The 27,286-nt window shown below is 45.2% G+C and overlaps 1 protein-coding gene across 3 annotated transcripts in view; it reads left to right on the forward strand.

The window, feature by feature from the left end:
• The window catches only part of BPGM (bisphosphoglycerate mutase), a 25,218-nt gene extending 9,369 nt beyond the window's left edge, over positions 1-15,849 (forward strand). For 2 of the 3 annotated variants that reach the window (XM_024205137.2, XM_024205138.2), the window contains one exon: positions 11,767-15,849. In XM_024205137.2, the coding sequence (XP_024060905.2) occupies positions 11,767-11,948 (182 nt within the window). In that variant the 3' untranslated portion in view covers positions 11,949-15,849. The remainder of the gene's footprint in view (positions 1-11,766) is intronic. The other variant, XR_003899819.1, reaches the window with a different exon arrangement.
• The last annotated feature ends 11,437 nt before the right edge of the window (positions 15,850-27,286 follow it).

The raw sequence follows: 27,286 nt of genomic DNA on the forward strand, positions 1-27,286 counted from the left end.
GGGGTGGTGCCTGAAGCAACAGCCACACACACCCCTGCGCCCCTCCTTCCCCAGGTTCCGGCTGCTTCCCGGAGCGGCTCAGAGGCAGGGCAGGCAGGCAGGGAGCCTGCCCTGCCCCCGATGCACGTTGGGCCGGAGCCGCTCTAGGTAAACGCTGGGGGAGGGCGGGGGGCTGCGAGGAGCTCGCGGGCTGCAGAAAATAACCCCGCGGGCCGTGTGTTTGAGACCCCTGGACTATAGAATGAGTTTGTAACCAGAGACTCTCCTGCACCAAGATCCACTTGGTGCAGGTGTGCGAGGGGAGTTAGAGCTGGTTCCAGCTCCCTGATTCTGAAGCTGCAGCTGTCCAATCCTCAGCATAAGTTAGAGCAGTCCCTAGGCTACTCTAAGCATAAATCAGCTGTGTATGGTCCCTAAGGAACTATATATACTACAGCAGAGAAATAACACAGCCGAGCAGAGTTGCACCCCTCTGGCCACGCCCCGACATGCCACCTTCTCTTCCGATCTAATACTCAATCTATACTTGAGCAAAACTCCCATTGAAGTTAAATGTGGCCATGGAGGAGGCCTTACCCTCTGAGGTGCTGACCCTTTCCTGAAAGGTGTTGAGCCCCTTGCTCCCACTGGCTGGAGTCCCACCTGAGTAGATCCTGATTCTGCTGTCTTTTAAGTCGCAGATGAATTTGTGTGGCCCAACACTTTTGAGTGGTCAGTCTTTTTGGGTGACCAACTTGGGATATCTTGGCTCTGACTCTTTTCAGAGGTTCTGAACACCTGAGGTTCCCATTAACTCAGCTGGAGTTGTGGGTTCTTGGCACATCTGAAAATCAGGCTCATGATGTCTGAACCTGGGTATTAAAAATTCGTGACCACTTCTGAATGTTTTGGTTATACTGACTGCTTTATCTTTTGAGACTACAGCTGAATATACCTTGATTTAAGCCAAGAGGCTTTGAACGGAAGTAAGTACTAACAGATCTTCCTTTCTTAGGTTAAGACAGGTAAAATAACACATAGTTAATCATTTCAGAGAAACTTTCAGCAAAAGACTTTTTCCTAAAGAGGTTTCACTGACTCCTTTTAAAAAGATCTTTGACACACAGCTGCTTCTAAATCCAGGCCAAGTAATTCCTTGGACATGAACATTGCCCTCATTATGGTTAATTACAACAAAGCTTGAAAGGCTCAGGCTTGCTAACCACATTTCCCTCCCTCTCCCCCCCTCCAAAAAAAAAAAAAAAAACAAAAACCCTGCTCTGGAGCCACAGACTTTCCTGGCTGACAAGGCTTTGATTGTGTGTGTTCGGTGGTAGGAATGGATTTAAGCAGGATGTGTTGAAATGCCTGAAAGATCTGTCATGATTTCCATGGAAGATGATTTTTTAAAAAACAAAAACAGCCAAGCAATTCTGCTGAAAACAATATTTAACACAGATTGTCACACACACACACACACACACACACACCCCTCTTCTCCCCCTTCCTCCATGCATTTGGAGGTGAAACAAACTCCTGCGCAGAGCAATGATTAGTGTTTACGTGATGCATAGTTCCTCCGCACAGGAGTGAATTTCACCCAAACTAAACTGTTTAAAAGCTCTCATTCCTACAGCATCAACTCTTCAATAACTACTTCAGGCCCAATTTCATCCTCCGTGTAATTCTCCTGAAGTCAGTGACAGATAAATATGGTTCTGTGGTTTGTGTGATCCTGCCCATTAATGCAAATTGGGATATAAAATTGTCCTCCCTAGGAGCATCTGCTGTTTGTGCCCTATTCAGATAATTTGTGATGGTGGTAGATGCCTTTAGAACTGCTTAAGGGAGATTTCCCGATGCTCAGAGTGCAGCTAGGTGTCCAGCTCCCATTGAATGTCAATAAGTCTTGGGTGTCCAACTTCTATTTATGCTTTTGAAAATCTTCCCCTTAAGTTCCTTTTCCCCTCTCTGTTTTGTGTTTGCTGGTTGAAGCCTCTTGCAGCACCCTGGCTGCCTGTAACTGTATATCTACATTGTGGTTTTGAGAGAAGGGGGAAATAAACACATGTGATCTGGTCATGACGCATGTCCTTTTCATTAATTTCTATTTTTAAGGGCCAGATATGGTGAGGCTAAGATTTAGTAGCACTACAGCAGTCTGACTTCAAAGGCTGGATTCCCTTCATTGCTTAAGTGTGAAGCTGGGGTGCACACAGGCAATCCCCTTAAATACTTCCGCAAAGGAACCTGCTGCATTTTTTTTCTGGTAACTGGGTCTTCAGACTTTGAGGACCTTCTATAAGAACCCCCACCATGGAAACGCTCCCAGGTGTAGTGCTTACTACTGTGAGTGGTCTTACAGTATAATTTCAAGGGGACAATTTGCAGAGGGATTTGTGGAAAAGAGACTGCAGCCCCAGGCTGTTAACTTTGCCGTGCAAACCTTACATAAGGAACCTTCTACATCCCTTCCCAGCCAACACTCTTTCCTCCCTGTGGGCCCACTAAGTGCTCCTTCTGGATACAGGTACTGCAGGAGCAACTGAGTTTCCCTTCCATGAGGATGAGAGGGGAGAGCCACATATGCTTCTGGGAGGCATTGTTCTCTGCTTTGCTCCCCCACTGAAATGCAGCCTCCTCTGGAGTAAAACCCAGTCGCTGTTTAACAGTACTGTGCAATTGTCAGGACAGGCAATGTAGAAAAAAATACTGTATCCTATTGAAACTGCGGGCATACACAAAGCAGGCTGGGTTGCCCACTGTCAGACTGGGCCAGGAAAATCAAGCTCTTGGGCTGGGCTGTCACCAGGAGAGGACAGCGACTTACCAGAGTCTGAAGCAGTGCTTCTCAATTGGCAGGCAGGGAGCGTAGCACCTTCCTTTGTTTTCTTCCGTGCTCAGGACATGATGCTAATGGGGCTGAAATGTACATGCAGGAAGGGCACATGTGCAGGGAATGATCTGTGTGTGAACTCTGGCGTGACAGAGTGCTAGAGACTAACAAGTGATCCAGTCCTCTGATCACTTAGGGTATGTCTACACAGCAAAGAAAAACCCAGGGCTGGCCCATGCCAGCCAACTCAGGCTTACAGGACTCAGGGACTGTTTCTTGCTGTGTAGACTTCCAGGCTCAGGCTTGAGCCTGGGCTCTAGGACTTGGCAGAGTGGGAGGGTCCCAGAACTTGGGCTTTAGACTTCTGGGCTCAGGCTACACAGCAATGGAACAGCCTCGCTGTGTGAGCACCATGAGCCTGAATTTGCTGGCATGGGCTAGCGATGCGTTTTTCTTTGCTGTGTAGATGTACCCCTAGGCACCATAAGTTCCTCTGGAGAAGGCTGATTGGGGAATGTGATTAATTAGCTGATCAGTCTGGGGACTGATGAACCAATTAACCATCAGCTGAGTGGGAGGTGGAGGGAAATGACTGGATTAGGAGAGCTCAGTATGCTCTGAGATCCCAAGGGATGCGATCTGTTTCTCCACCTCTGTGGGAAAGGGTGAGAAACCACTGTAAATACTTTCCTGCACAAGATGTATTCAGGTTGGTGAGACAATAAATAATGTGAAGGTGCTATGCACTGGAGAGTCTGAGTGGCTTCTGGGCATCAGAGGGTGAGGACAGAGCATGCCCTCTTACACCTGTTGGCAATAAGTCTCATGGATTTTATCTTTCTGGGGTCTCTCTTTTGTTCCTGAACTCCTGGGCTTGGCAATATTGCCAGATGCTAGCTGTGGATTGCTATGTTGGGCTGTGTCAATGCTCTGGGCCCCTCCCTAGTTAGCTTATAATTAATGTCATTGTTGGTCAATGGCAGATTGAGACTGCTTAAAGTTTGGCCTGCAGGAGAAAATTTTAGAGGCAGAATTCCTTAAACAGGATTTTGCCAGGACATTGGCTTAACACCCCACCATGTGCTGGTACTATGATGGGTTCTTTGACCACCATACGTGGTCAAGACATCAATGTCACAATCCATCTGAAAGGTAGCACTGCCATCCCAGCCCAATGATAGGTCATGTCTTCCCTCAAAGCCTATACAAAAACAAATCTTATGGGTGACGGGAGTAAGACCTATTTCTAATACTCCTGGGGGAATTCTGCGCCACTGCACATGCACAGAATTTATGTCCCCTGCAGATTTCTTTGCTTCCCTGCAGAAAAATGACTTTCTGACAGGGAAGCAAAGGGAAGCCACAAGAGTGGTCATGCGACCCTCCCCAGCAGTATGTTTCAGGTACCCAGGGCAGCTGGCAGAGAGGTAAATCACTGTGGGGCAGGGGGCGGGACTGGGGAAGACCTGGCTGGTGGCTCCTACTCTGTGCTGGGCTCAGCTGCTAGTCCCAGCTGGGCTGGAGAGGGTGGGACTTTCTCTTCCCCTGCACGGCATGTGGGGCTGTGTCAGACCCATGCTCAGATTTCTCCCCCGGCTCTAGGAGGCGCAAACTCTCTCCTTCTTCCCTCCCAGCTCCCCCACTTCCTGCCCCCATTGCTCCTCAGCTGCAGGGGGAGGGATCCCTGTACAGGGAGCTGCTCCCCCATCCACCCAACCCCCATGCATTCAGACCCTCTCATACACAGACTATCCTGCCGAGCCTTACTCTCCTCACTGCACCCAGAGCCCCCCCGACAAGCCCCACTCCCCCAGCATCTGGATCCCCCTGCAAAGTCCCATTACGGTTGCACCCAGAACCCCCCAACAAGCCCCTCTGCACCCAGATCCCCCAGGGAGCCACCTGTACCCAGATTGCCCCACACAACTTTCTCACCCCACACCTGGATCCCTCCACACTTGTTTCCAGTCTTGCTGAGCCTGCCTGCTCATACCTGATGCACCTGGCGCAGAGGGTCAGGGCCATGGGGTGTTTCTGAGGCAGGCCCAGTCCTTGCGCTGGGTCGGGGTTGGGTGCAGCCTCACCGCTGAGTCTGTGTCCCAAGGTGTGGGGAAAGCTGCACAGTGATCTCCCACCTCTGTGTGGCCAGTGGCCTTTGCTCCCCAATGCCTTGCTGGAGCCTCCACATTTATTTGACAAATGCAATTTGCAGAATTTTAAAATATTTTATGCAGAATTTTTAATTTTTTGGCACGGAATGCCCTCATGAGTGTTCTATGTAACTTGCTACATTAATGTAAATATGTCCTTCATTTTGCCTCCTCAGTTTCACTAAAGCAATCTGAGTACTATAAAGATTAGTAGCCAGATTCTGCTATTATACCTATGTAAATCCAGACTTTTTAATGGACGTCTCTGTGTAATTAGGATCCAAATCTGGCCCTCTACATACTGCCAACAGGAATAATACATTGGAGCCTCATTTAATAATCTAAACATCCTTGGCCAAATTCTGCACTAGCCATTAATGGGGTTGCAACTGTGTGCAAGCTGTCAGGGAATTTGGTTAGTACTGTGCAAAATTCTGTACAGTCTGTCTGAAGAATCATGTCCCGAAGATGCAGTTTGGGTGCAAGCACTGCTTAATTGGGGCAGATATTTGGTGTGGCTTTTATGTTTTGTTTTGCTGTGACCATAGAGATGGAAGGAAAGGAAAAGCTTGTAAACAGTAAGACAATGACCTCATAGGGGTTCTGACATACATAGGTTGCTTATTAAAAGCAGATGAGACAAGCTGGACTGACCCTTGAAAATGAGTCACTTTAGAAAGCCAATGCAATCAGATGCCCATCTACAATGTTTTCCTAAGCAGAAATGTTTCAGAGCAATAATTTGTATGGGTTACCCATTAAACAAAAGTTAGTGAAACTCCTGTTCCAATAGTGATTTCTGCTTATCCAACAAGTGCTGTGTCCTTGTTCTCTTGCAGGGGGTATCCTCGGATGCCCCAATTAGGCAACCTTGTGTTGTCAGAGTGATGTAAAGGGTCTGGACCAGAGGCTGGAATCTGGCTCCAAGTGTGTCCTTAAGCCTGAAGGTGACGTGTACTGCAAGGGGGTAAAGCTCTTTTATAGCAACAGACCTCAAACAAAGATTGTAGAAGGATAATGGCATAAGAAACCTTTGACACTTGTTCAGTCTGGTGGGTTTCAGTGGATCAAATTTGGTAGCATAAATAAATGTGCTTGGAAATTAGCTCTGATACAACATTGCAATAACTTATTAGACCACCTCTTTACAAAGTAGGGATCACTTACTTCACCTGCTCCTGAAATGGGTGCTGAAATGGTGCCATCACTGAGGTGGAATGTGGTACCTGTTTAACAGAGTACAAAAACATCACACAACACTATGGGACAGGAAGTAGAGAACAGAATGCCCACTTGAAGCTTCAGGAGGAATTTTAGGTAGGCAGAATGCAATTATCTAGGTTGGACTCTCCCCAAGACACAAGTGCTGTGCTGTAGGATTGCAAGTAGGGATGTAAATACCATTTAAAAAGTTAACCGTTTAAGCAATAAAATATTTTTTAAATAGTTAACCAATTAAAGGGCCGGCTGGAGCTGCTCAGGCCAGCTGGCATGGGGGTTAATGGTTAAGGCGGATTAACTGGTAAGACTAATGCTTACTGGTTACCATTTTACATCCCTAATTTGCAAGTGACCATGAGTAGGCAAAATCTTACTCTTAAGACTCCTGAAAGACCACATCTCCAGTAACACTGTACCCACTAACACTGTGCTGGGACCCTGGCTTGGTATTAACTCTGAGGGATGAGTCCTACTTACTGAATCAGAAGTATTATTTCCTGCAGCACCTAGGTATTCTTGGAGGGCCAGTGTTCAACTACTGACCTTATCTTACCCTGCTTAGATGGGGGGGAGAGAGGATGGGATCTCAACATGGACTGGTATGGATGCAGAAGTGCAGTAAAAGGTCACTTGGCTTGTGTTACTGTGTGTTAAGTAACTGGATAGCAGCTTTAGCTGACACTTATGCTAGTCAGAGTGGCATGTTTCCAGTGTCTTGATTTCTGTTCAATGTCTTAGCCAGGCTAGCGGCTGGAAGTGCTCTTGGATTTTTATCTGTGCAGTTTTCAGCATGCAACTGAATGTGCTTAATAAATATCTTATTCTGAGTAAAAGGTTCCCATGTGCAGATACTCTCATTGTGGTAAAAGTAACCAAGCAGGTGTGAAGCGCCTCTCTTGAATTTCTTCCTTCTCTCCTCAACCTTCACCTCTCACCTTTGGCTGTGATCTTGTCAGGTGGCAGCATAATCTAAACAAGCTGGGCATTTCTTAGGCTGCGGAGTAGACATAGCTTCTGTTGGCAAAACTTGTGTCCATTCAGGGGTGTGAATATTCCACCCACCTGAGTGTTGCAAGTTACACCGACATAAGCGCTTGTGTGCACAGGGAGAGCTGCTCCTGCTGACATAACTTCTGCTGCTTGCCGGAGGTGGGCTTTTTATGTTGACAAGCGCTCCTGTCAGCCTAGTGTGTCTTCACCAGATGCACTGTAGCTGTATCGGTACTGAATAATGGCTGAATTTTAGAGGGGGGGGACACAGCAATTCCTCACTTGTATAAGGCCAAATTCGCTATGTCTGTAAGGAAGCCAGTTAATCTGCACATGTTTACATCGGGGTGAATTTGGTTTATAGATTGTAAAGTGCTTAAGGATCCTTTAGGGTGAGTGCCATGTGAATTTTTGAAATCCATTAGCATTACAAACACAAAACCTTTGAATACAAGACACCATGTCCTACAGCCTTTATTCAAATGAAGAATACAGCAGCCCAGAGTTTCTGCATGGGAATTCTAAAAGTTTATTGGTTGAAGTGTATGCTCTCGGAATATGGTAGTCTCTTTTAGGTTCTTGGAGCTGTTGGTTAGAATTCTTCTGTTCTCAGCCAGTGTCTTACTGTCTTACAGACTGACTTTGATCAGTTATAGGATAGTGAGTAAAGCTGTCAGAAACTTTGGTGCTTGCATTTTGCAAGGGTTTATACGAACATCTCTCCAGCTGCATACGTCCTCCTGAATTTTGGGGTTGAAACCCAAATCTGTCATTTGCAACAATAGTCTTGCTTCAGTTCACACTGAAACCACAAACTTAGAGTATATCAGGGCAAAATTATAAAATGAATGAGATTTGCTCATGAGATCTGTGAACTTTACTTTTTGTTTAGCGATTTTTGTATTAAAGGAGCATACAGTTGTGGAGCGATATAAGTATCCTGTTAGGATTAATCTGCCATCCTGTTCCCATGGGCAAAGGAATTTTATTGTTTAACTGCTCTGAAAGAAACAATAGAGAGCTTTAAATGAAGCTAAACCTTCTTTATTAAAGCAACTGATGGTTCAAGTTGTGATCAGTGTTTTTCCTGCATTCATAACAGTGCTCCTATGAATGTCTTGACTGTTTATATGTTGGTGATTCCCTTCCACCTAATGTGAAAATCATTTGTCAATTTACCCTTTTGCTCTGTGAGAACGGTCTGTTTTCTTAGCTGCTCACCTGTACTTTGCCTCTTGTCCCTTTGTCCATTTGGCATGTTAGTCTGTTTAGAAAGTTGGTTGTGTTTATTTTCTGAACTTGTATTACTTCAGGCTACCTAGCTTTCCAATTACAATCTGCTTCCAGAATCCTCTTTCCTAAAGGGGAACCTAGACATTATCAACAATTTACTCTCGTGCACAGATTTTTGTGGGGAGGAAACGTATGTGTAGACATGGGGCAACATTTTCACAAGCACGTACATGATTACTTAATCATATAGGAGCCAAAGTATATGTCTACACTTGGAGCTGGAGGTGCAAATTTCCAGCTCTAAAAATAGCAAAAAACCACTAGTCCCTCCAACTGCTCACCCAGCTGTGGCTACACTCTGTCTTTTAATGCACTAGCTTGAGCAGAGCTAGCATGGGTATGTCTCCTGGAGCTGGAATTTACACCTTCCAGCCCAAGAGAGTGTAGACACAAAGTCAAGGGGATTTAGGCTCCAAAATCACTCCGATGCTTTTGAAAATTTTACCCATTATGTAGAAACAACCTGCAATGACTCTCTGGCTACATTTTAAATCCTGGTTTTCAGCTGTCTGTTTGGTGTGTGCGAGCCGGTGTGTGTTTTGGGAAGAAGGACTGATTGAGTGTTTTTTCTGGTGATTTATGTGACCAGTACAATACAGCTTTATTGTGTAGTCTGTCTCATAGAATCTCTATCCCCAAAATGCTTTAGAATTAAAAACAGGTGGACTTCAATAAAAGTAGGAGAGAGAAATGGCCATCTTTTGTAGAGTCAACGAGGTGGAAAGAGGGAAAACTGCTCCCAGATGGCGGCAGCTGCAGAAAAGACTTGTCACTGGTTGTCTGTGGCAGTCAGCGCAAACACATGGAGACCGAAATAAGGCTCCCTTTACTCTAGCAATTTTCTCACTGTTGATCTGGCAGCAGTGAGAGCAGTAATGTCGGGAGGGCACAAGTGTTCTTACTACCATGTTGTCTAGGTCTGGCACAAAAGTCTGCGCCTGGCCTACACTAAAATTTTAGGATGACCCAGCTACAGTGCTCAGGGTGTGAAATCCCCACTCCTGATGGATGTAGTTAAGCTGACCTAACCCCAGGTATAGACAACACTAGGCCGACAGAAGAATTCTTCCGTCGGCCTAGCTATTGCCTCTCAGGGAGGTGGATTACCTTTGCTGATGGGAGAACCCCTTCCCTTGGTGTCGGTAGTTTCTACACCAAAGCACTGCAGTGGCGCTGGTGCAGCTATGCTGCTGTAGCGTTTCAAGTGTAGACGAGCCCTGGTACTGGTAGTAGTGTGGTGGAGCTGTATCAGTGCTAGGCCAAGGGTATGTCTACAGCTGCACTGCTATCACACTTCACTGTAGATACAAGCAGTGCCTACTGGAGGGGTTCTCCCATCAGTGTAGATAATCTACCTCCCTGAGAGGCGGTAGCTAGGTCGATGGAAGAATTTTTCTGTCAGCCTAGTGCTGTCTGGGGTGGGGTGTGTGTGGTTGGGTCGGCTTAACTCCATCGCTCGGGGTGTGGATTTTTCACAGCCCTGGGAGATGTATCTATGCCAGTGTAAGTTCCCAGTGTAGATCTGCCCCTAATAGCGGGAGAATTAAGTCTGTCTTTCTAGACAAGGTTTATATGAGAAGCTGGAGCATTCAGGGTTTTAAAAACAAGGGGGGGGGTAATCTTGAATAGTCCCTTCAAAGGGACTGACAAATTGGTTGTGTATCAGAGGTTGTTTCATACTGCAGTCGTGCCTTTGGGCACCAATTAAGGATCAGCGCCCTGCCCTGCTATGCAGTGTGCAGACATGCCGTGGAAGGCAGGGGAGAGGGACGTCCCTGCCCAAAAGAGCCGCCTTCGAGAAAGATGTGTGTTCTGCAGGGAGATTTTCTTCCCTGCCTCACTTACGTGGCCCAAAGGGAGAAGAAACTGATTTCATTTCCATTGCTGGGAATTCCCCCATTGACATCCTGTTCAGGTCAGCCAAAACTGCGAACCGCCGTGTTGCTGCTCTGCCTCCGTATGAGTGAGCTTAGCAGCAGCAAAGCTATGTATCCACTCCCCGATGCACCAGCTTGTCTGCCTTGTCCAGCAAATTCTTCAGGATGCTGCCAGTCCACACCTTGCCTTGCAGGTAACAATCAGTGAACCCCAGCTCCCAAGTTCCCCAGAGATGTCTCTCTGCAGTGTCCAGTCCCTCTCCCTGTACACTCACAAGAAGGTATTGTATTTGCTGCCTCCAAAGAGGGCCCATCAGCCTGTCAGGTGAGCTGGAGACATACATTGAAGTGAAGTGCAACAGCACTGTGAGAGGGCTTTGTAAGAAAACAAAAATAAGTTTATTAACAAAGAATATAGGTTTCAGTGATTTCAAGTAAGACTGAAAGAGGAAAGGTTACAAACAACAAAATATGATTTCTAGCGACTTAAAGCTTACTTCAGCAAGTTACAGTCTTTGTCTATGTAGGTTTCTCACCTATAGTCAGCCCCCCAGAGACTTTAGTCTCCTTGAGTGAAGGTTCCACCTTTCTCACATTTCAAGAACTCTGGCTCCTTGTGTCTCTCAGGTGATGGATGCCAAAATGGCTTTCTGTTCCTGCTTATATTTCCCAACAGCCATTGTCTCTGTTTCAAGAGGCAGGCGGGCTTCCTGGAGGTACAGCATCCCCTGTTGTGATCGTTAGTGGGAAATCTCTCCTGCACTTGCTAGTTTTGATGGCTTTGTTTACCTTCTGTGTAAGTGTACTTCAATTGTTTCTGGCTTTACCTTGCTCCGTTTCCACTGGAGATGCAGGCAAAACATTTCTTTGCCTAGGACAAGCTGGACTTATGCACTGTGTGCTGAACACACTTTAGGAACATAGTTCCAGCACATCTCTAATTCCTTATACACCGCCTACACATAAATCACACAATAATATTCATGCCCAGCTTCTTACCAGTTTGCATATGACATCCTACACAATGTGTCCAGCCTGATGTGAGTTAGGGTATGGTGTGCGCTTTGCCAGTTGGCATTGAGGGGCTCTCTGGGTCACAGAAGGGAAATTCCCAGTGTGCATCTAGCTGGCTCCCATGCCACCCCTCCATGTCATGTTCCAGCTCACTGAGTCTCCTAGGGACTGTTGCCAGCTCTCATAGTTAGCGCTAACCTGCACTGGGGCTAGGGTTGAGCCAGGCAGATAATCAAGAAGCCATAACGGTCCCTGCACCTCAACTCCTTGCTTAGCTGAACAGATTGCTGCTGCAGCAGAGAATGTGGACCAACGTCTTTGGAGATACTTGGGGGCAATCTTAAGGCAGGAGGTTGCCTTGTGCTGCGTTTAACTGTGTGGCATTTTTTGTTCTCTCTTTTTGCAGGCATCTCCGATGAGGATATAGTTAATGTTACCCTCCCTACTGGCGTGCCTGTGCTCCTTGAACTCGATGAGAATCTGCGCCCTCTTAGCCGTCACCAGTTTCTGGGTGATCAAGAGGCTATCCAAGCTGCCATCAGAAAAGTGGAAGATCAAGGGAAAGTCAAACCTGTTGAGAAGAAATAATGCTTCTGGCTGCTGCCCCCACTCTCTTGTGTGTGTGGTAATAAGTAGTGCTTTGTGAGTGTTAAGTTGCACTTCGTAAGTTTGTTAATTTTTAAATATTAGGAGCGCTAGTTATGCGTTCGGTTAGTACACCAGCCTTTCACCTTTGGAGACTAGAGTTCACCTGTAACCCACACTGGGATTTGAAAAGGAGGTGGCTGATTTCATCCTAAGCAGTAGTAAGGACAACATAAAATTGCTATAGTCTGCCACAAATCTTTGCTCAAGAAAGGCCCAAGCCAGCAGTATGGTAGGGTATATTACAGGTCAGGATTAAGAAGTATTGACAGAGCTCTGTGAGGAAAGCTTGCACTGCAGAACACTTGGCTCCCAATAACATTTGAAGTCCCTCACTTTCACAAGCACTAAATGCTCCCAGTTTGCAAAAAGTATTTGGTAGTAAAGTGCCAGTTAGATTGTTCTTTACTGGAAGACCTCTTAAGAAGCCTGCCCGTGGCACTAGCGTATACATTACAGGCAGTTCTCTGGTCGTCTTATTGCAGTGACGCTGCTGTGCTTGAGAATGCACTTTTGCTAGCAGCTCTTTTTTGAAGCACAAAAAGTATCTTGTGGCTTGACTGTTCCAAGGCTAGTTCTTGCTCCAGAAAAAGTGCAATCCTACTATCCACGCAATGGAGTGGGGTGTGCTTGGAAGAAGTAGTCTCTCTATCGTTCCCCCTTTGCCTTACTTTCAAAAACAGTTTTTATGGGCTAAATTCTGCTAGGTTGCACCAGTGATAGGTGAAGGATGGCCCAGTGGTTGGGGCACTGGCCTGGGACGAGGGAAGCCCAGGTTCAACTCCCTACTCTGCCACAGACTTTTTTGTGTGACCTTGGACAAGTCACTTAGCCCCTCTGGGTACGTTGACACAGCCCACAGCAGCGAGCTTCTGGGTCAACAGACAGGCTCATGGGGCTCATGCTAGTGCTCTAAAAATAGCTCTGTAGACAGCACTTGGAAGGGGTGGCTTGGGCTCTGAAGCCTTGGGAGAGGGGTTAGAGTACTAGTGTGGGCCCCGCTAGATTGAGTCTGTCGACCCAGGCTGGGAAGCTTGCTTCTGCAGCCTGTGTAAACATACCCATAGTGCCTCAGTTCCCATCTGTGAAATGGGGCTCCCAGAGAGGAGACGGGCACCCTGTGATAAAACCACCCATTGAAATGACACTCCTGCTGCCAGGTTGTTCATGGGATATGTACACGTGCATGCAAACCTAGTGGAATTTCACTGTTGTAACTTAGCAGACGTTAGCCCTCAAAACACAGAACACAAAGAGGTTAGTGCATGAATAGAACTTCAGACTTGTCATGGACTTAGCCCTTAATTAGAACAGTAACCTGGATAGGTTTCAAGCACTTAACAGAATCTACAGGCTTGATCCAACTCCCATTAAGGTCACTGATAACACTGACTTGACTTGAATAGGGCCTGATCCAAACCTTTGAAATTCCCCACTTCCACCACTCTGTGGCGCTCCAGATAAGGGCTAGAGAGTGGTCTCCACTGAACTCTACAAACATTTTTGCAAGCGAGATTACCATGGTGTTCCCAAAATTAACTCCTTGCAAGAGCAATACTGAAGAGATTGTAATGGTGAGTAGTGTATGTATGTGCAGTGCCACTCCAGGACATAAATACAGCTGTTTCATCATGTGATGTAAACAGTAGAGAACATTAATATTTACTTCAGAGTTCGTTCCTGTGAACCTCTTATCACAACTACCTACTGCAGTGTGTGGTGTCTTAATTTCCTTTTTAAAAACAAAAACCAAAAAACCTCAACTTTGTGGTTTGTTTTTTTTACAGGTACTCTTGTCAGGAAATTCCACGTTATGAGGCTTTACTCTTGTTTCTCTTGCGCTGGTGTAAAACTACTGTAGCTTAAATCTGAATCCATCCCAGTAACTGAACTCTTTCAATGGTCCCAGTTTTGCCCTCTGATGCACAGAGCTCCCACTGATTTCAATGGAAATTGCATGTGCCTATTTGAAGGCAGAATTTGGCCCTTTGTATATTCAGTGCAGCCAAGCTATGACTGCCGAGGGAACAACTGAATTCCCTGAGTGCAATGCCTGTAAAAAATCTCACATGTAGCTGTTTGCAGTGAGTGGCTTGTTTAATTGGATTTTTATAGGTTCAAGAAAATGACCGCCTCCTGGCGAGTCGAGCAGCCTTGCACTTCTTTAGCGCTCTGACTTTCAGAGTGTAGTAGTAGCTTGTGTCACTAAAGCATGCTGATTGTAACAGACATATTGCTGGGTATCTTTCCTTGACATGAATGGCATTTGGACTCCTAGGTTTTTGTTTGTTTATATTGCACTAGCAAAAGGGGGCTGGTGGCAGTCTCTCCTGTTTTTAAGATAAAGTTTCTCTTTCTAAAATACAAAGTCACAGTTTACTTTAATCCTCAAATGTATTGTGCACTAGATGAGAACCTCTGTGCAATCCCCTATACTTGTGACATTGATAAGCAACCTACAGCCTGGTGTATGGTTTTTTTTGTATATATTATTCATCTGTATATGGTGTTTGAGTCAAATGATCTCCTCCTCCACAGTAGCATCAATACGTTGGCTGCCGATCGGTGAATGTTCACTTTCCAGAGCCATACTGAAGAGCCCCATCACTAACATGGCTTTCTCTTTGGTGTGACAACTGACACTAGCACTGGTAAAGACGTTCATGAAGCAGCACTACCACAGACTTCAGCAGGAGTGGAGTCCCTCATCTGTATGGTTTGAGATGTACTTAGATGCCTGAACGTGGTGTGGGGGGAGTGAAAAGAAATATAGGTAATCTAGTATTTTTTGTAGAGAATAATTAGTATAGTTTTGCAACTAAGGCTACCAGCACCACATGGTGCTCTCCGCTATATACATGTAACTCCCATTGACCACACTGGGATTCATGGACATGTAGCTGAGGCCAGAGCATGGCTCTCAGCTGTTTACCATACTGCAATTCCAAAGCAGTGCAGTGTAGGAATTTTTGGGAACTTGAGATGCTGCAGCTACAGTGTAACGCTCAGAATGCTGATAAATAAGCCAAACATGCGCAGGCGTTTCACATAACACAAAGGCAGGGCTAGATATCAGTGTCTCATGCTCTCACGCAGAAGGGAAAGGAGCACTGATCTTAGGGACACCTGACCTTTAAGTAGACGGGTTGGAGGGAAAGTGCTGAGTAAATGTTCAGAAGCCCTAGGTTCAGCAGCCAGCCGAGTGGGGCAAATCAAAAATGGTTTCAAATGGAACTGGTTTTTTGCAATGCTCTGGTAGCGCACCAGGAAGTTGGACTGCAGTTGTTTGGGCTGAGACTCTATTCGATGACAAAGCAGCTCACCAAGGTTCAGTACTCATGCTCTTCTCCCTGCACTGGCAATGCTGCAGCAGACTGAGACCTTGATCTTCTCCTGGGGGCTATAAAATGCCCCTCAATAGGGAGCAGAATTGGAGGCCCAAGCCAGGAGTTTCTGAGCATTTACCAGCACTGGTCTCTTGGCATCACTTGTAACTATATTATTGACACACAATGAGGTGGGGAGGGGAGGTATACTTGAGGACAGAAGCCAGCATTCATGGGGAAGGGGGCCTGATCTACTGGCTCTGTTATCTTACAGCAAAGGGATGGATGAGAAACAGGCTGGTGACCCTTCTCAATCCATGATTAGAAGATGCATTTGCCCTTGATCTTGAGTGAGCTTCAGAGCTCTGGAAATACAGCATTTCCACAGGTGGCGACATAGGCATGGTTGGTTTGCTTATGTGTCTGAAATGTGTGGTTTGTTGTGTGATCCTGTTGAGAACACTTAAATATTTACGTGTAGAGCTGGCAAGTTCTTTAAAATTCAATAAACCACCTGAAATGCAACTTTAAAATGGTTTGTCTTCACCTTTTTTCCTTATTTGTCTATTCTTCCCATAGATCTGAAAACGATGGGTTTTCGCAAGTTGACTTTGGCTATGTCTACACTAGCACTTTTGTCGGTTTAACTTGCGTCGCTCAGGGGTGTGAGAAAACCACCTTCCTGAGTGACGCAAGTTTCACCGACAGAAGCGCTGGTGTGGACGGTGCTATGCTGGTGGGAGATGCTCGCTCGCTCGCTCCCCAACATAGCTACTGCCGCTCGTTGGGGGTGGTTTAATTTTGACGGGAGAACTCTCCTATTGGCATAGAGCAGCTACATTGGAAATCTTATGCCAGTGTAACTGCATTGGTACAGCTGTGGCACTGCAAGGCCTCTAGCATAGACCTGGCCTTCATCATCACCATGGCCTAGCACTTTCAGTTTAAGGATGCCAAAGTGCTTATCAAACTATCATTACATTTCAGTGATGTGTGATGAGCCAAATCTGGGGTAAAACATGGCTGGCGTTTAAACAGTGCATGCATACTGCCCAACGTCTCTTCTTAAATGAAAGGAAGTTGGGGTGAGGGAGGGGTGTGTATCCATTTCAAACTCTAGGGAAATGTAGATAACTAGAATTTGTGCCTAGTGTTGCCATCTTTTTGATTTCTAGTCTCTCAATACTTAAAGCTTTGGCTGCTGGAGACAACCTCCCCCAAATACTCTTTACCCCAAGCAGAGTGCCCCCTCCCGCCCCAAATTGGAGAAGTGTCTGACTCCAGGGGGTCTGCTTGACACATGGCTGTTGCTATTGATTTTACATGGATGGCACTCACATACCATGATGAAGGGTGGCTGCATAAAACTCTAAGGTAGAAAACCCAGAAAGCAAAGAAAAGCCTCAAAATGTGTGATCTTTAAACAAAACAACACAAACCCTCATGATTTTTAAGCCAATCCTGTAATTTTTGGGGGGGCCTGACTCTGATGTTTTGAGGATCACCCAGACCACGAAGGCGTTCTGAAACTGCCTGCCCATAACCTTGAGGGTCTGTATGCTGTGCTGCTTTGGTTCTGTTCCCTGACACCAGTAGCCTGCCCACAAGCACAATGTCTCACTCTGGTTTCAACCAGCACGGTTACTCCACAGGGTCACACCAACCACCCTTCCATTCCTAGGCTCCCCAAATCCATGCTCCTTGAGTTCTTAGGCTGCGCATCTGGTACTTCTCTCCCTCTTGTTCGTCAGCCTCAGAGGTGTGAAACCTGGCCCCGCCCCCACTTATCAGTTCACTCTGGCACACCTACTTAACACAGTTTGCACAACAGACCTGCTTGGGATGAAAATAAATGTAATACAAAAATCACAGATTCAAAGATGAATAGTAAGGGAGAGCACACGTATACAAGCTACACAGCAAAATATACAAAGGTGTGACCTGAGGCTTTACACTTCCATATTAGATAAAAATCCCTTTTTTTTTTATTTATATATATAGAATCAGAGAACTGGAAAGGACCTCAAGAGGTCATCCAGTCCCCTGCACTCATGGCAGGACTAAGTATTCTCTAGACTAGACATAGATTCATAACCACAGACCACAGTCCATATATCTATTCATGATGACTTAAGAAGATTACAAGCTTTCATAAAAGAACTTGAGATATATATATATATATATATATATATATGTTTATAGTACAGTAGGAATGTCTGTAAATGGTGGATTCTCTGTGACTTTAAGTCTTTAAACCATGATTTGAGGACTTCAGTAACTCAGCCAGAGGTTAGGGGTCTATTACAGGAGTGTGTGGGGTGCGGGTGGGTGGAGCGGGAGGTTCTGTGGCCTGCAACATGCAGGAGGTCAGACTAAATGATGGTGATGGTCCCTTCTGACCTTAAAGTCTAGGAGTCTATAATCCAGTATGCAATCAGCTGGGTTAACTGCTCATTGTCTGTTTTCCCCTTGAGGGTATCTGGACCCTGATTGTCATGCTGAGTCATGGATTTTTTTTGTCCAGTTAGGGTTGGCCATGCCACTAGCCAAGTGAAAGGTGCCCTGGGACTTAAGCAGTACAGGTGCTCAAAAACTCTATAGAACTCTGCCGAAAGCTGGCACCACCAGCAGTGATCCTTAGCCAATGCACAGCATGGTACTAATTCGGACGTAGAGGGAAGAGCACCTCCTGGGGCATCAACAACATCATTTCCTGTATTACTTAGAATGAAAGAACATCTGAGCACTGGCTTGACCTGACCCTGCTCAGTTTTAGATCTAAAAGGTTACAGAGCAAGGGCAACTGACTGCAGCCACTCTTAACAAGGGCTTGAAAAAAATCAATTCAGCGGGGTGTCTAGGAGTGTGTTTTTCATTTAATAAAAAAAAAAAAAAAAAAAAAGCTAGCCCTCATAGCTGTGAAGGTAACTTCCAAATGCAAACGGAGTACAATCCAATTAGTGCTGCCTTCCTAAAGCGGCAGTCAGAATGCTGCAGTGCTGCTGCTCAAAGCTACCCTAAGCTGCAGCAAAATGAAAACTGACCAGAGTCTTGACAGTCTTCAGTACTGATTTCTTCCCCATATCCATCCACACTCAGTTTCCTCTGACAGCAACATAGCTGACAAACATCAGGACATGCAGTGGTGGGGTAGCCATGTTGGGCCCAGGATATTAGAGACAAAGGTAGGTGAGGTAATATCTTTTATTGGACCGATTTTTGTTGGTGAGAGAGAGACAAGCTTTCCTACTTACACAGAGCTTTTTGGGTCTGGGAAAAACACAGGGTGTCACAGCTAAATACAAGGTGGGACAGATTGTTTAGCATAAGTAGTTAACACATTTCAAGAGACCATTCACGGTGAAGTGGCCAGTAAACACCTCTCCAATCATAGGGGGGAAAGGAGAGAGAGGGAGAGAAAAAAAATCTGGGGAGGGGATTTAGTGGGTTATAGACTGTTGTAGTAAACCATAAATCTAGTGCCTCTCTTCAGTCCATGATTTTTAGTGTCAAGCAAAGTTATGAATTTAAGCTCCCAGGTTCATTGTTTGAAAGTGTGCAGGTGTCCTTTAAAAAGAACAGGAGTACTTGTGGCACCTTAGAGACTAACAAATTTATTAGAGCATAAGGTGTCCTTTGAGGATGAGGACTGACAGGTCATATATAGAGTGTTTGCTTTGGGAAGTGTTCCTCCACAGGTGATAGGGTGTTTTTGTCTTATATCATTTTTCTGTGATGGTTCATTTGTTCCATTGTTTCACACACATAGTTATTATTGGGGCATTTAGTGCCCTGGATGAGGTACACCACATATGTAGGACCCATGGAACTTGAAAGGTGTGTGTAGCGGTGTGTGTGTGTGTGGTGTTGATCTTTGCAGCAGTGGAGACAGGTCTGCAGGTTTTGCATCTGTTGTTCTGGCAGGGTCTAGTGCCACTTTGAATTGGTGTGTCCTGCTCTGTGAGGAGCTGTCTTCTGATGATGAGGTCGGGGGGCTGTTTGACTGCAGAGGTGTTAACTGTTCACTTCATCTTGCCTCTCTAAGCATCAGGCCAGTTTAGCTGTTCCTTGTGAAAGTTCTGAGCAACAGCAGAGAGAGGCACTGGGGAGGGGAATTCAAATGGAGGCTCCGGAAAGGCTGGGATAGTGGAAACTGCCCCCCTGAAACAGGCAGAAAGCTGAGGGATGAGAATGCAGGCTGCTCCCCAAATCATAGCTGCCAGGAGGCCCTGGGGTGGGAGAGGCAGAACAGAGACAGGGCTGCGTAGAGGGGCTTCAAATTTTCCCATCCGCTTCCAGCTACGTGTTGGATAAGATGGAGCCCTGTACCCTTCTCTATTCCTCTAAGATGTTCTAACTTACATATTGGTGCCTAAAGCCCCTAGGGGCTATTCCAGCAGCCAAGAAGAGCAGACCTCAGCAGTGGCCTGGCCATGCCACCTTCTTCCTGGCTATGACCCCATGCTGGGGCTGTTGGGTGCTTTGTGATACAGCCATTATGCCACCCATACACTGTCTAGGAATATTCCCTAACTTATTCTGCTAGAGAACTGTAGGGGGGCTATAGACTAATGGCATATAAAACCCCACAGGAACAGCCAGAGGGTATCTGTAACAGGATGGCTAATCCCATAAATTGGAAAGCCTGGGGCTAAGCCTGCCCTGATTACAGGATGAGCCACACCTGGGTTGAATCAGGTGCTCCCAGGATAAAAAGAGCAGGAAGGTGTGGTGGTAGTGGTAAGCATAGGAAACTGTAGTTGCTGCAGGGGGGTAAGAAGGTGTCTGCAGGGCCCTGAGTCGGGGGGGGGGGGGGGGGAAAGCTGAAGAAGCATGAGAAAGCTCTGGCAGGGAAGCCTGGGAGAGGCCCTGTGAAAGCTGGGGAGAGACTAAAAGCCAGCTGGGATGAAGATTGTGTAAGTTTGTGGATTTGTGGTATTTTGGGTTAAATCAGGAGAGAAATACTGAACTGCTTGTGTCCTAGAGGGCCAGTATGCATTGGAGGACTAAATAATGGGACCCTATATGGTGGCTGTCTGAACCACCTTTAACTGTGAGGCTTTTAAAGGACTGAGGAGAGGGGAACAGGCAGCGTGCTACAGAGTGATCTCTGGCCCAAAGGCATGCTTAGGAGGTAGCCACTATGTTCTAGTATCTCAAAGGAGAGGGCACTGCTCTAAGACAGCCTGCAGGTCACTGAGGGTATGTCTATTCTGCAATTGCAATGTTGAGTCTCAAAGCCTTGGCCAATTGACTTGGGCTTATGGAGCTAAAAATAGCAGCATAGACATTCCCACTCAGGCTGGATCCCAGGCTCTGAGAGTGGGAATGTCTATGCTGCTATTTTTAGCCCTTCAGCCCTGCAAGCCTGAGTCAGTTGCCCTGGGCTCTGAGACTCAGTGCTGGAGTTGGTTGTTGCAGTATAGACATTGCCACAATGACCCGTGCCTTACAGCATATTTACATGGGAATGGTGGAAGTCTCCTGGCCTGTCCCAGATGGAAATAGGCACTGGATGCTGCAGCTGCTCTGTCAGAATAAAAAGAGCCACAGTAGATCCAAGCCACTCCCTGGCATGTGCTTAGTGATAACAAAGATGCTATTACCCCCCTCCCCACAACTCACTATACTCACTCACTTTCCCCAGAGCCATCCTGCCCATCACTTCAGCTGAGCTTGAGCCATTTATTTCCCCACCTCTCTGGCACCAGGAGAAAACAAACTGCTGTCCGGAGGATCAGATGCCACTTCTCGGGAAGCAGCATGAGCCCTAGTGAGTGCAAACCTCTAGGTTTAAATTGTTCTGTGGGGTACCAATCACACTGCCCGGCAGCGCTTTCATGCTACCTTAGAAATCCCCTCCAGTCACAGGAGCAAGCAGAACAGCAGGGAAATGACTTAATCATGTTTGTTAGGGTAGTGCCTAAAGACCAGCCAAGCATGGGGCTCCATTGTGCTAGGGCAGTGGGTCCCAAACTGGGGTTCATGAACCCCTGGGGGTTCACGAAATGTTACAGGGGGTTCTCGGGAAAAAATTCCCTAATGGCGGACAGAGCTGTCTCTAGGGACCCCGGCATGGGGCCAGCAGCCCGGAGCCCCTGGACTTCCAAGAGCTAAGCAGATCAAAGCAAGCATATCTATCACACTGAGGAGATTTAAACTTCAAGACTCCTTATAAGAAATGGAAAGGGAGGTGAATATTTTTTGCTTTTTTAAAATTAAATAGGCAGCTAGTATTGTTTTTAAAATGATTATGAAGAACAAGTTTAAGCTTTGTTGTAACGTGCGTTGTTTGCCTGGACTGCTCAAGACCTGAAGCTTGTGTAGGAGGAACTCTTTGAGTTAGCTTCTTAAATATCTTCATGCTGTTTCACATCTGATACACCTTGATGAAACATATGAGCCTTGTCTTATAACAGGCTTATTCAAAGTGATACAAGCTACGAAAGTGAGATCTTGGAAGAGTGTTGCCGTTTTCATAATGTAATAAAAATACTGTAATGATCAATAATAATAAATAGTGTGTAATAAGCATGTCATAAAAACAAATTTTATATTTCCAAGATCACTGCTTTTATAATTTATACTCAGGTAAAGGAGAAAATCCCTGGAAATATTCATTTCTAGGAGGGGGTTCGCGAGACTTGCTCGGAGCCAAAACTGAAGCCCGAGGGCTCAGGTTACAGGCCGAAGCCTTTTGGCTTTGGTCCCTCTGCCCAGGGGACAGGGCTTGGGTTTTGGCTTTACTCCTACATGGCGGCAGGTCTCCGGCTTTGGTCCCCTCCTGGGGTCGTGTAGCAATTTTTGTTGTCAGAAGGGGGTTGTGGTGCAATGAAGTTTGAGAACCCCTGATTTCCATCCTCTGCCGCTGCTGGACAACCTTACTGAACAGCCTTGTATTTATATGCATGAGATATCACTGTGTAAAATGGAAAGCAGTTAAACAAAAAAGCATGCTTGCCTGACAGATGTTTGTCATGCTCCAACAGCTTTTATGGTGCCCCTTAAGCAGCACTGTAGTTAAGGTTCAGATGCCACTGCTATTCTAATTTGTGGTTCTCTCTGCCCCACTGCGTGCTCTTCAGGTTGCAGCATCCGTGCTGAGGGGAGGAGTGGGTAAGCTATGTGGAAGATATAGCACATAATCTCTAAAAATACTGTGACCACTGTTACCGGAACTGATACTGTGATTCAGTATTTGGTTCTGGAACTTTGCAACCACATATTGCCTTGCAGAAATGCAACTGAACAACAGGTGGAGCAAAAGCATTACGATTAGTTCACTCAGCAAACCAAAGGCATAATTTTACACTCTTCTGTGTATGTTGGAAGAGGAAGTTATGTTCCAGTCCCCTCTGCCCCAAAGGAACTGTTTGTGTTCTGGTAGGTAACAGTGCTCTGTAATGTCACAAGTCACATGAAGGTGACTTAGATTCTGAGGTTGAATAAATGGATTTGTAAGAAAGACCTAAATAATTACCACACAGCATGTAGCCTCTTTCCAAATGTACCACCAACTTCACAAGTCAAAACCGGATAAATATGACAGGAGCAATATCTTTGTACCATTTCCTGGAAGGCTGGATGGTTTGAAATTAAGTTTATCCAGGGTCAACAGTCAAGGCAGGGTCCCATACCTGCTTTTATCTGAGTGTGAGTGGGTGGAATGAAATAAAACTGCAGGTGTTGTGGGGCAGCCTTGGAGTGCGAGCCCAGCAGCAGATGATTGTTGAAGGCAAACAGAACTCGGCATTTTGCAGGAAGCATTCACAGGAGCAGGCTTTGATCTGCTACCATAGTTGTTACAGGCAGTGGTATAAGGGAGGGATTGAGGTCTAGTGGTTTGAGAGAAGTCTGGGAGTCAGGAGAGCTGGCTGTATAACACTAACAGGATTTGGGGGGTGGGCCATGTACTCCTGTACCAGATACAGCTACTGAGCTTGCTTGTGTACACCAGATGTCATAAGATCCTTTAATTCTCTAGCTGCAGGTGTGGCGGACGTTTGTTTAAATAAGATTTTTACACACATTGCCACCTAGTGGCTGACCAGTATATCACAGTTTAGCATTCCATTACCGGGGGTGGGAGGTGGGATTGTTTAAGCTAGAGCTGGGGAACAGGTGCTGAGAAGCATTTGGGTTAGAAGAAGACATATGTCAATGATACCCAACTAACTCTGCTTGTTGTAGGAAAGGATGGGACAAAATACTTGTTGCACTGGAGGAGGGACTGCACAGATAGAGGGGTGTGTATAACTGATGTTTGGGTACCTATCCAGAGACATTTTGGGCCTAGCTTTCAGAGACACTAAGCACCTACAGCTCCAACTGAAGTCAGTGGGAGCTGCAGGTACTCAGCACCTCTGAAAATTAGGTCCAATACATCTCAGGTTGGGCACTTCAAAAATGAGGCACCATCTAATGTGTGTGTGGTGTTTTTTGTATTTTGGCTTCTGGGGACTTGTCCAAGGTGTGTGTGAGCCTCTAGCAGATGTTGGTGGAAACAGAACTAAGGAAATCTGATTCCCACTCCTCTGCTGTAAATGCAAAACAATATTGTCTCTGATTAAATATACCCATCTGAAATGTTCTGCTTATTAGTGTGGTGTGAAACTCGTGAGTTTTGGTTTCTAGGGTTTTCAGTAAACTTCTTGATGAGTTTCAGTGCATGTGCATGAGAGGAACACTTTTCAGGTGTATGCAAGAAGAGAAATTCCAGCTGTAGTGAAATGTATTAGTCTGCTGTTTGTTAGAATAACCGTTAACACTGAACTTATGTCAGAAAACTACAAAGACACAAACTCTGTCTTATGGAGACTGTGACACTAGACCAAAGCCTTAGGAGAATCTTTCACATGGAGACTTGCCACTTCCTTCTGATGCTGGAAATTTCATATCCAGTGATTCCTATGTCACATGATTAGCTCTGGCTCAAATGATTTCACCACCTGGAAGCCAGGAATGTTCTCCATCTTCCATGAAGCTATAAATCCATCCCACAGGCAACTGGTACAGAGGCTGCTTAAGATCTAAGAGAGAGACAAAGTAAATATCAATGACAAACCAGGCACATACACAGATTTAGTAACAACAATATAATATAAGGTCACGGGTTTGCTGTTTTACCTTCTATGACTTCAGTGTGGCCTGCTCTTATCAAGGAAAGTGGATTTTGTGTTGCCAATCCCTCCCTGCATTTCATCTTGAGATTATCAAAATGGCCAATTGATATCAGATTTGGCCTAATATGGTGCTAATGACATCGGCTTGTACAGGGGATGAGTTATAGCTGTCTCTAATGCAGTATACAATGTCAAAATCTGAGGCATTTAAACACCAGAGTGAGTAACATGATAAATACCAAAATGGATAGATAATATAGTCTATGACTTCATACTGGGTAAGATTCCAGCTTTCACTTTGAATTTTCTTGTTTATGCCACTGAGTTTGATTGTATTGAATTTCTTATATCAAAGCTCTCTGCTTAAAGTGCAACTTAAGTTACAAGTGCAGCACTTCTGTTTTGTTGGTTTTTCTTAGCTTGTTGGAGTTCTGTGCTGATCAACTAAAATAATAAGGAACAGGTGCTGATGGCAAAGTTTGCATTTTTGGCTGAAAAGAACATACAAATTATACATACTTGCATTCTAAATGGGCATTGTTTCTGTTTAATATACTATACTATGTTCTGCAGAACTGAAATTTCAAGCTAATCAGTCAGGCAAGTTTCTCTCTCCATAAACAAATGTCAGAATCAATAATTCTGATGGGTTTGACCCTCAAATTACTAAGAAAGGAAATGGTTTTTTTTTTTTAAAATTAGGGATTTCCCACAATGAATTAGCTGGAATGTATGCTTTATTGAAATGCTCTCCTAGGACATAGTCTTTTGTGACTTCTTTATAGATCTTCAAAGCTGCTCTGTATACAGCAGCTCTTCTGGCACGAATGGCCAGATTTTTCAAAGGAACTCACCAATGAGAGGAAGGATGCTGTAGTGGTTAGGATGCTTGCTTGGGAGATGTGGGTTTAATTTCCTGCTCCATCACTCATGTCCTATGTGACCCTGGGCAAATGACAAAGGGGATTTAAGCAACCTGCCACCTACTGGAATTAACAATCTTGAGCTAGGTGCCCAGGCTCCCTATACAAGGGATGGGGAGAGTTAAATGCCTACAAAAGGATTTACAGACGCCCGTACATTGATGCTGGGAGCTATCTAAACTAGCCAATAGGAAATGTTGGAGAGGGGTGTGGCCAAAGCCCTGTCCCTCAAAAGGAGTTAGGCACTAGCTGGAGGAAAACACCTCTCCCCACTCAGCAGTCACAGCTGTGAACCCTCTGCTGGAGTTAGGTGCTTAAGTGTGTCCATCCCATACAACCCTTAACCCAGAAGTTAGAGCACTCACCCAGGATGTGGGAGACCTGGGTTCAAATCCTCATGCTGCCTGCTATAGAGCAGGGAGTAGAAGTTGGGTCTCTTCACCTCCCAGAAGAGTGCCCTACCCACTGTGATGGGGTATTCTGGAGTAATGCTCATGCAATCTCTCATGTTGGAGCTGTTTCGTTGAATATTTAAGTATTTATACACATCGGGCCAGCCAGAGAGAGTTAGACTGACACTGTAGCCCTGTGGCTCATATTTTATCACATCTCCCCCTCCTTAATTCCAGTCAAAGTAGAAACTGAAAACATTCAAGATCATTTAAATTGGGAGTTTGCATTAAAAAAATGTTTGTATCCAAACTTCCAAAAGCTTCAAGTACTCTCTGCCAGGTATCCCAAGTATGAAGAAATACTCAGCTACCGCTTTAACTTTCTATAACTGCACCTACTTCCCTTCAGGTTGTTCATGTGTCTCCATCTTTCCTCCCACCCCCATCTATTTTGAGAATATTTTTTGATGTGAATTTTTTTCCTTTTTGACGTCAGAGGTACTCTTGGAGGCATCTTGTCTAGGTATGGTATATGAAAAGCAGTTTTTCAGACTGTGGAAAACAGAAATGTGTTATGGCTCTATTTAAATATACTGGGTATATATGTCACAAAATATAATAAAACAATATTTAGGTTTTATTATGCAACACTAAATAAACTGCAGCAATATTGTTCAAATCAACATTAATATATACTAGGGCTGTCAAGCGATAAAAAAAAATTAATAGCTATTAAAGATTAATTGTGTGACTAATTGCGCTATTAAACAATAATATACCATTTAAATATTTTTGGATGTTTTCTACATTTTCAAATATATTGATTTCAGTTACAACACAGAATACAAAGTGTACAGTGCTCACTTTTTATATTTTTGATTACAAATATTTGCACTGTAAATAAACAAAAAAAATAGTATATTTCAAATCACCTAATACAACTACTGTAGTGCAATCTCTATCATGAAAGTTGAACTTAAAAGTGTAGAATTATGTATATTAAAAAAAAAACCTGCCCTCAAAAACAAAACAATGTAAAACTTTGGAGCCTACGAGTCCACTCAGTCCTATGTCTTGTTCAGCCAATCGCTCAGACAAACAAGTTTGTTTACATTTGCCGGAGATAATGCTGCCTGCTTCTTGTTTACAATGTCATCTGAAAGTGAGAACAGGTGTTCGCATGGCACTGGTGTAGCTGGTGTTGCAAGATATTTACATGTCAGATGCGCTAAAGATTCGTATGTCCCTTGATGCGTCAACCATCATTCCAGAGGATATGCGTCCATGCTGATGACGGGTTTGGCTTGATAACGATCCAAAGCCGTGTGGACTGATGCATGTTCATTTTCATCATCTGAGTCAGATGCCACCAGCAGAAGGTTGATTTTCTTTTTCGGTGGTTTGGGGTCTGTAGTTTCCACATCAGAGTGTTGCTCTTTTAAGACTTCTGAAAGCATGCTACACGCCTCGTCCCTCTCAGATTTGTGAAGGCACTTCTTCAGATTCTTAAATCTTGGG

This window comes from Terrapene carolina, unplaced genomic scaffold (genome assembly GCF_002925995.2).
Source record: "Terrapene carolina triunguis isolate 2854851 unplaced genomic scaffold, T_m_triunguis-2.0 Scaffold112, whole genome shotgun sequence".
NCBI lineage: Eukaryota > Metazoa > Chordata > Testudines > Emydidae > Terrapene > Terrapene triunguis.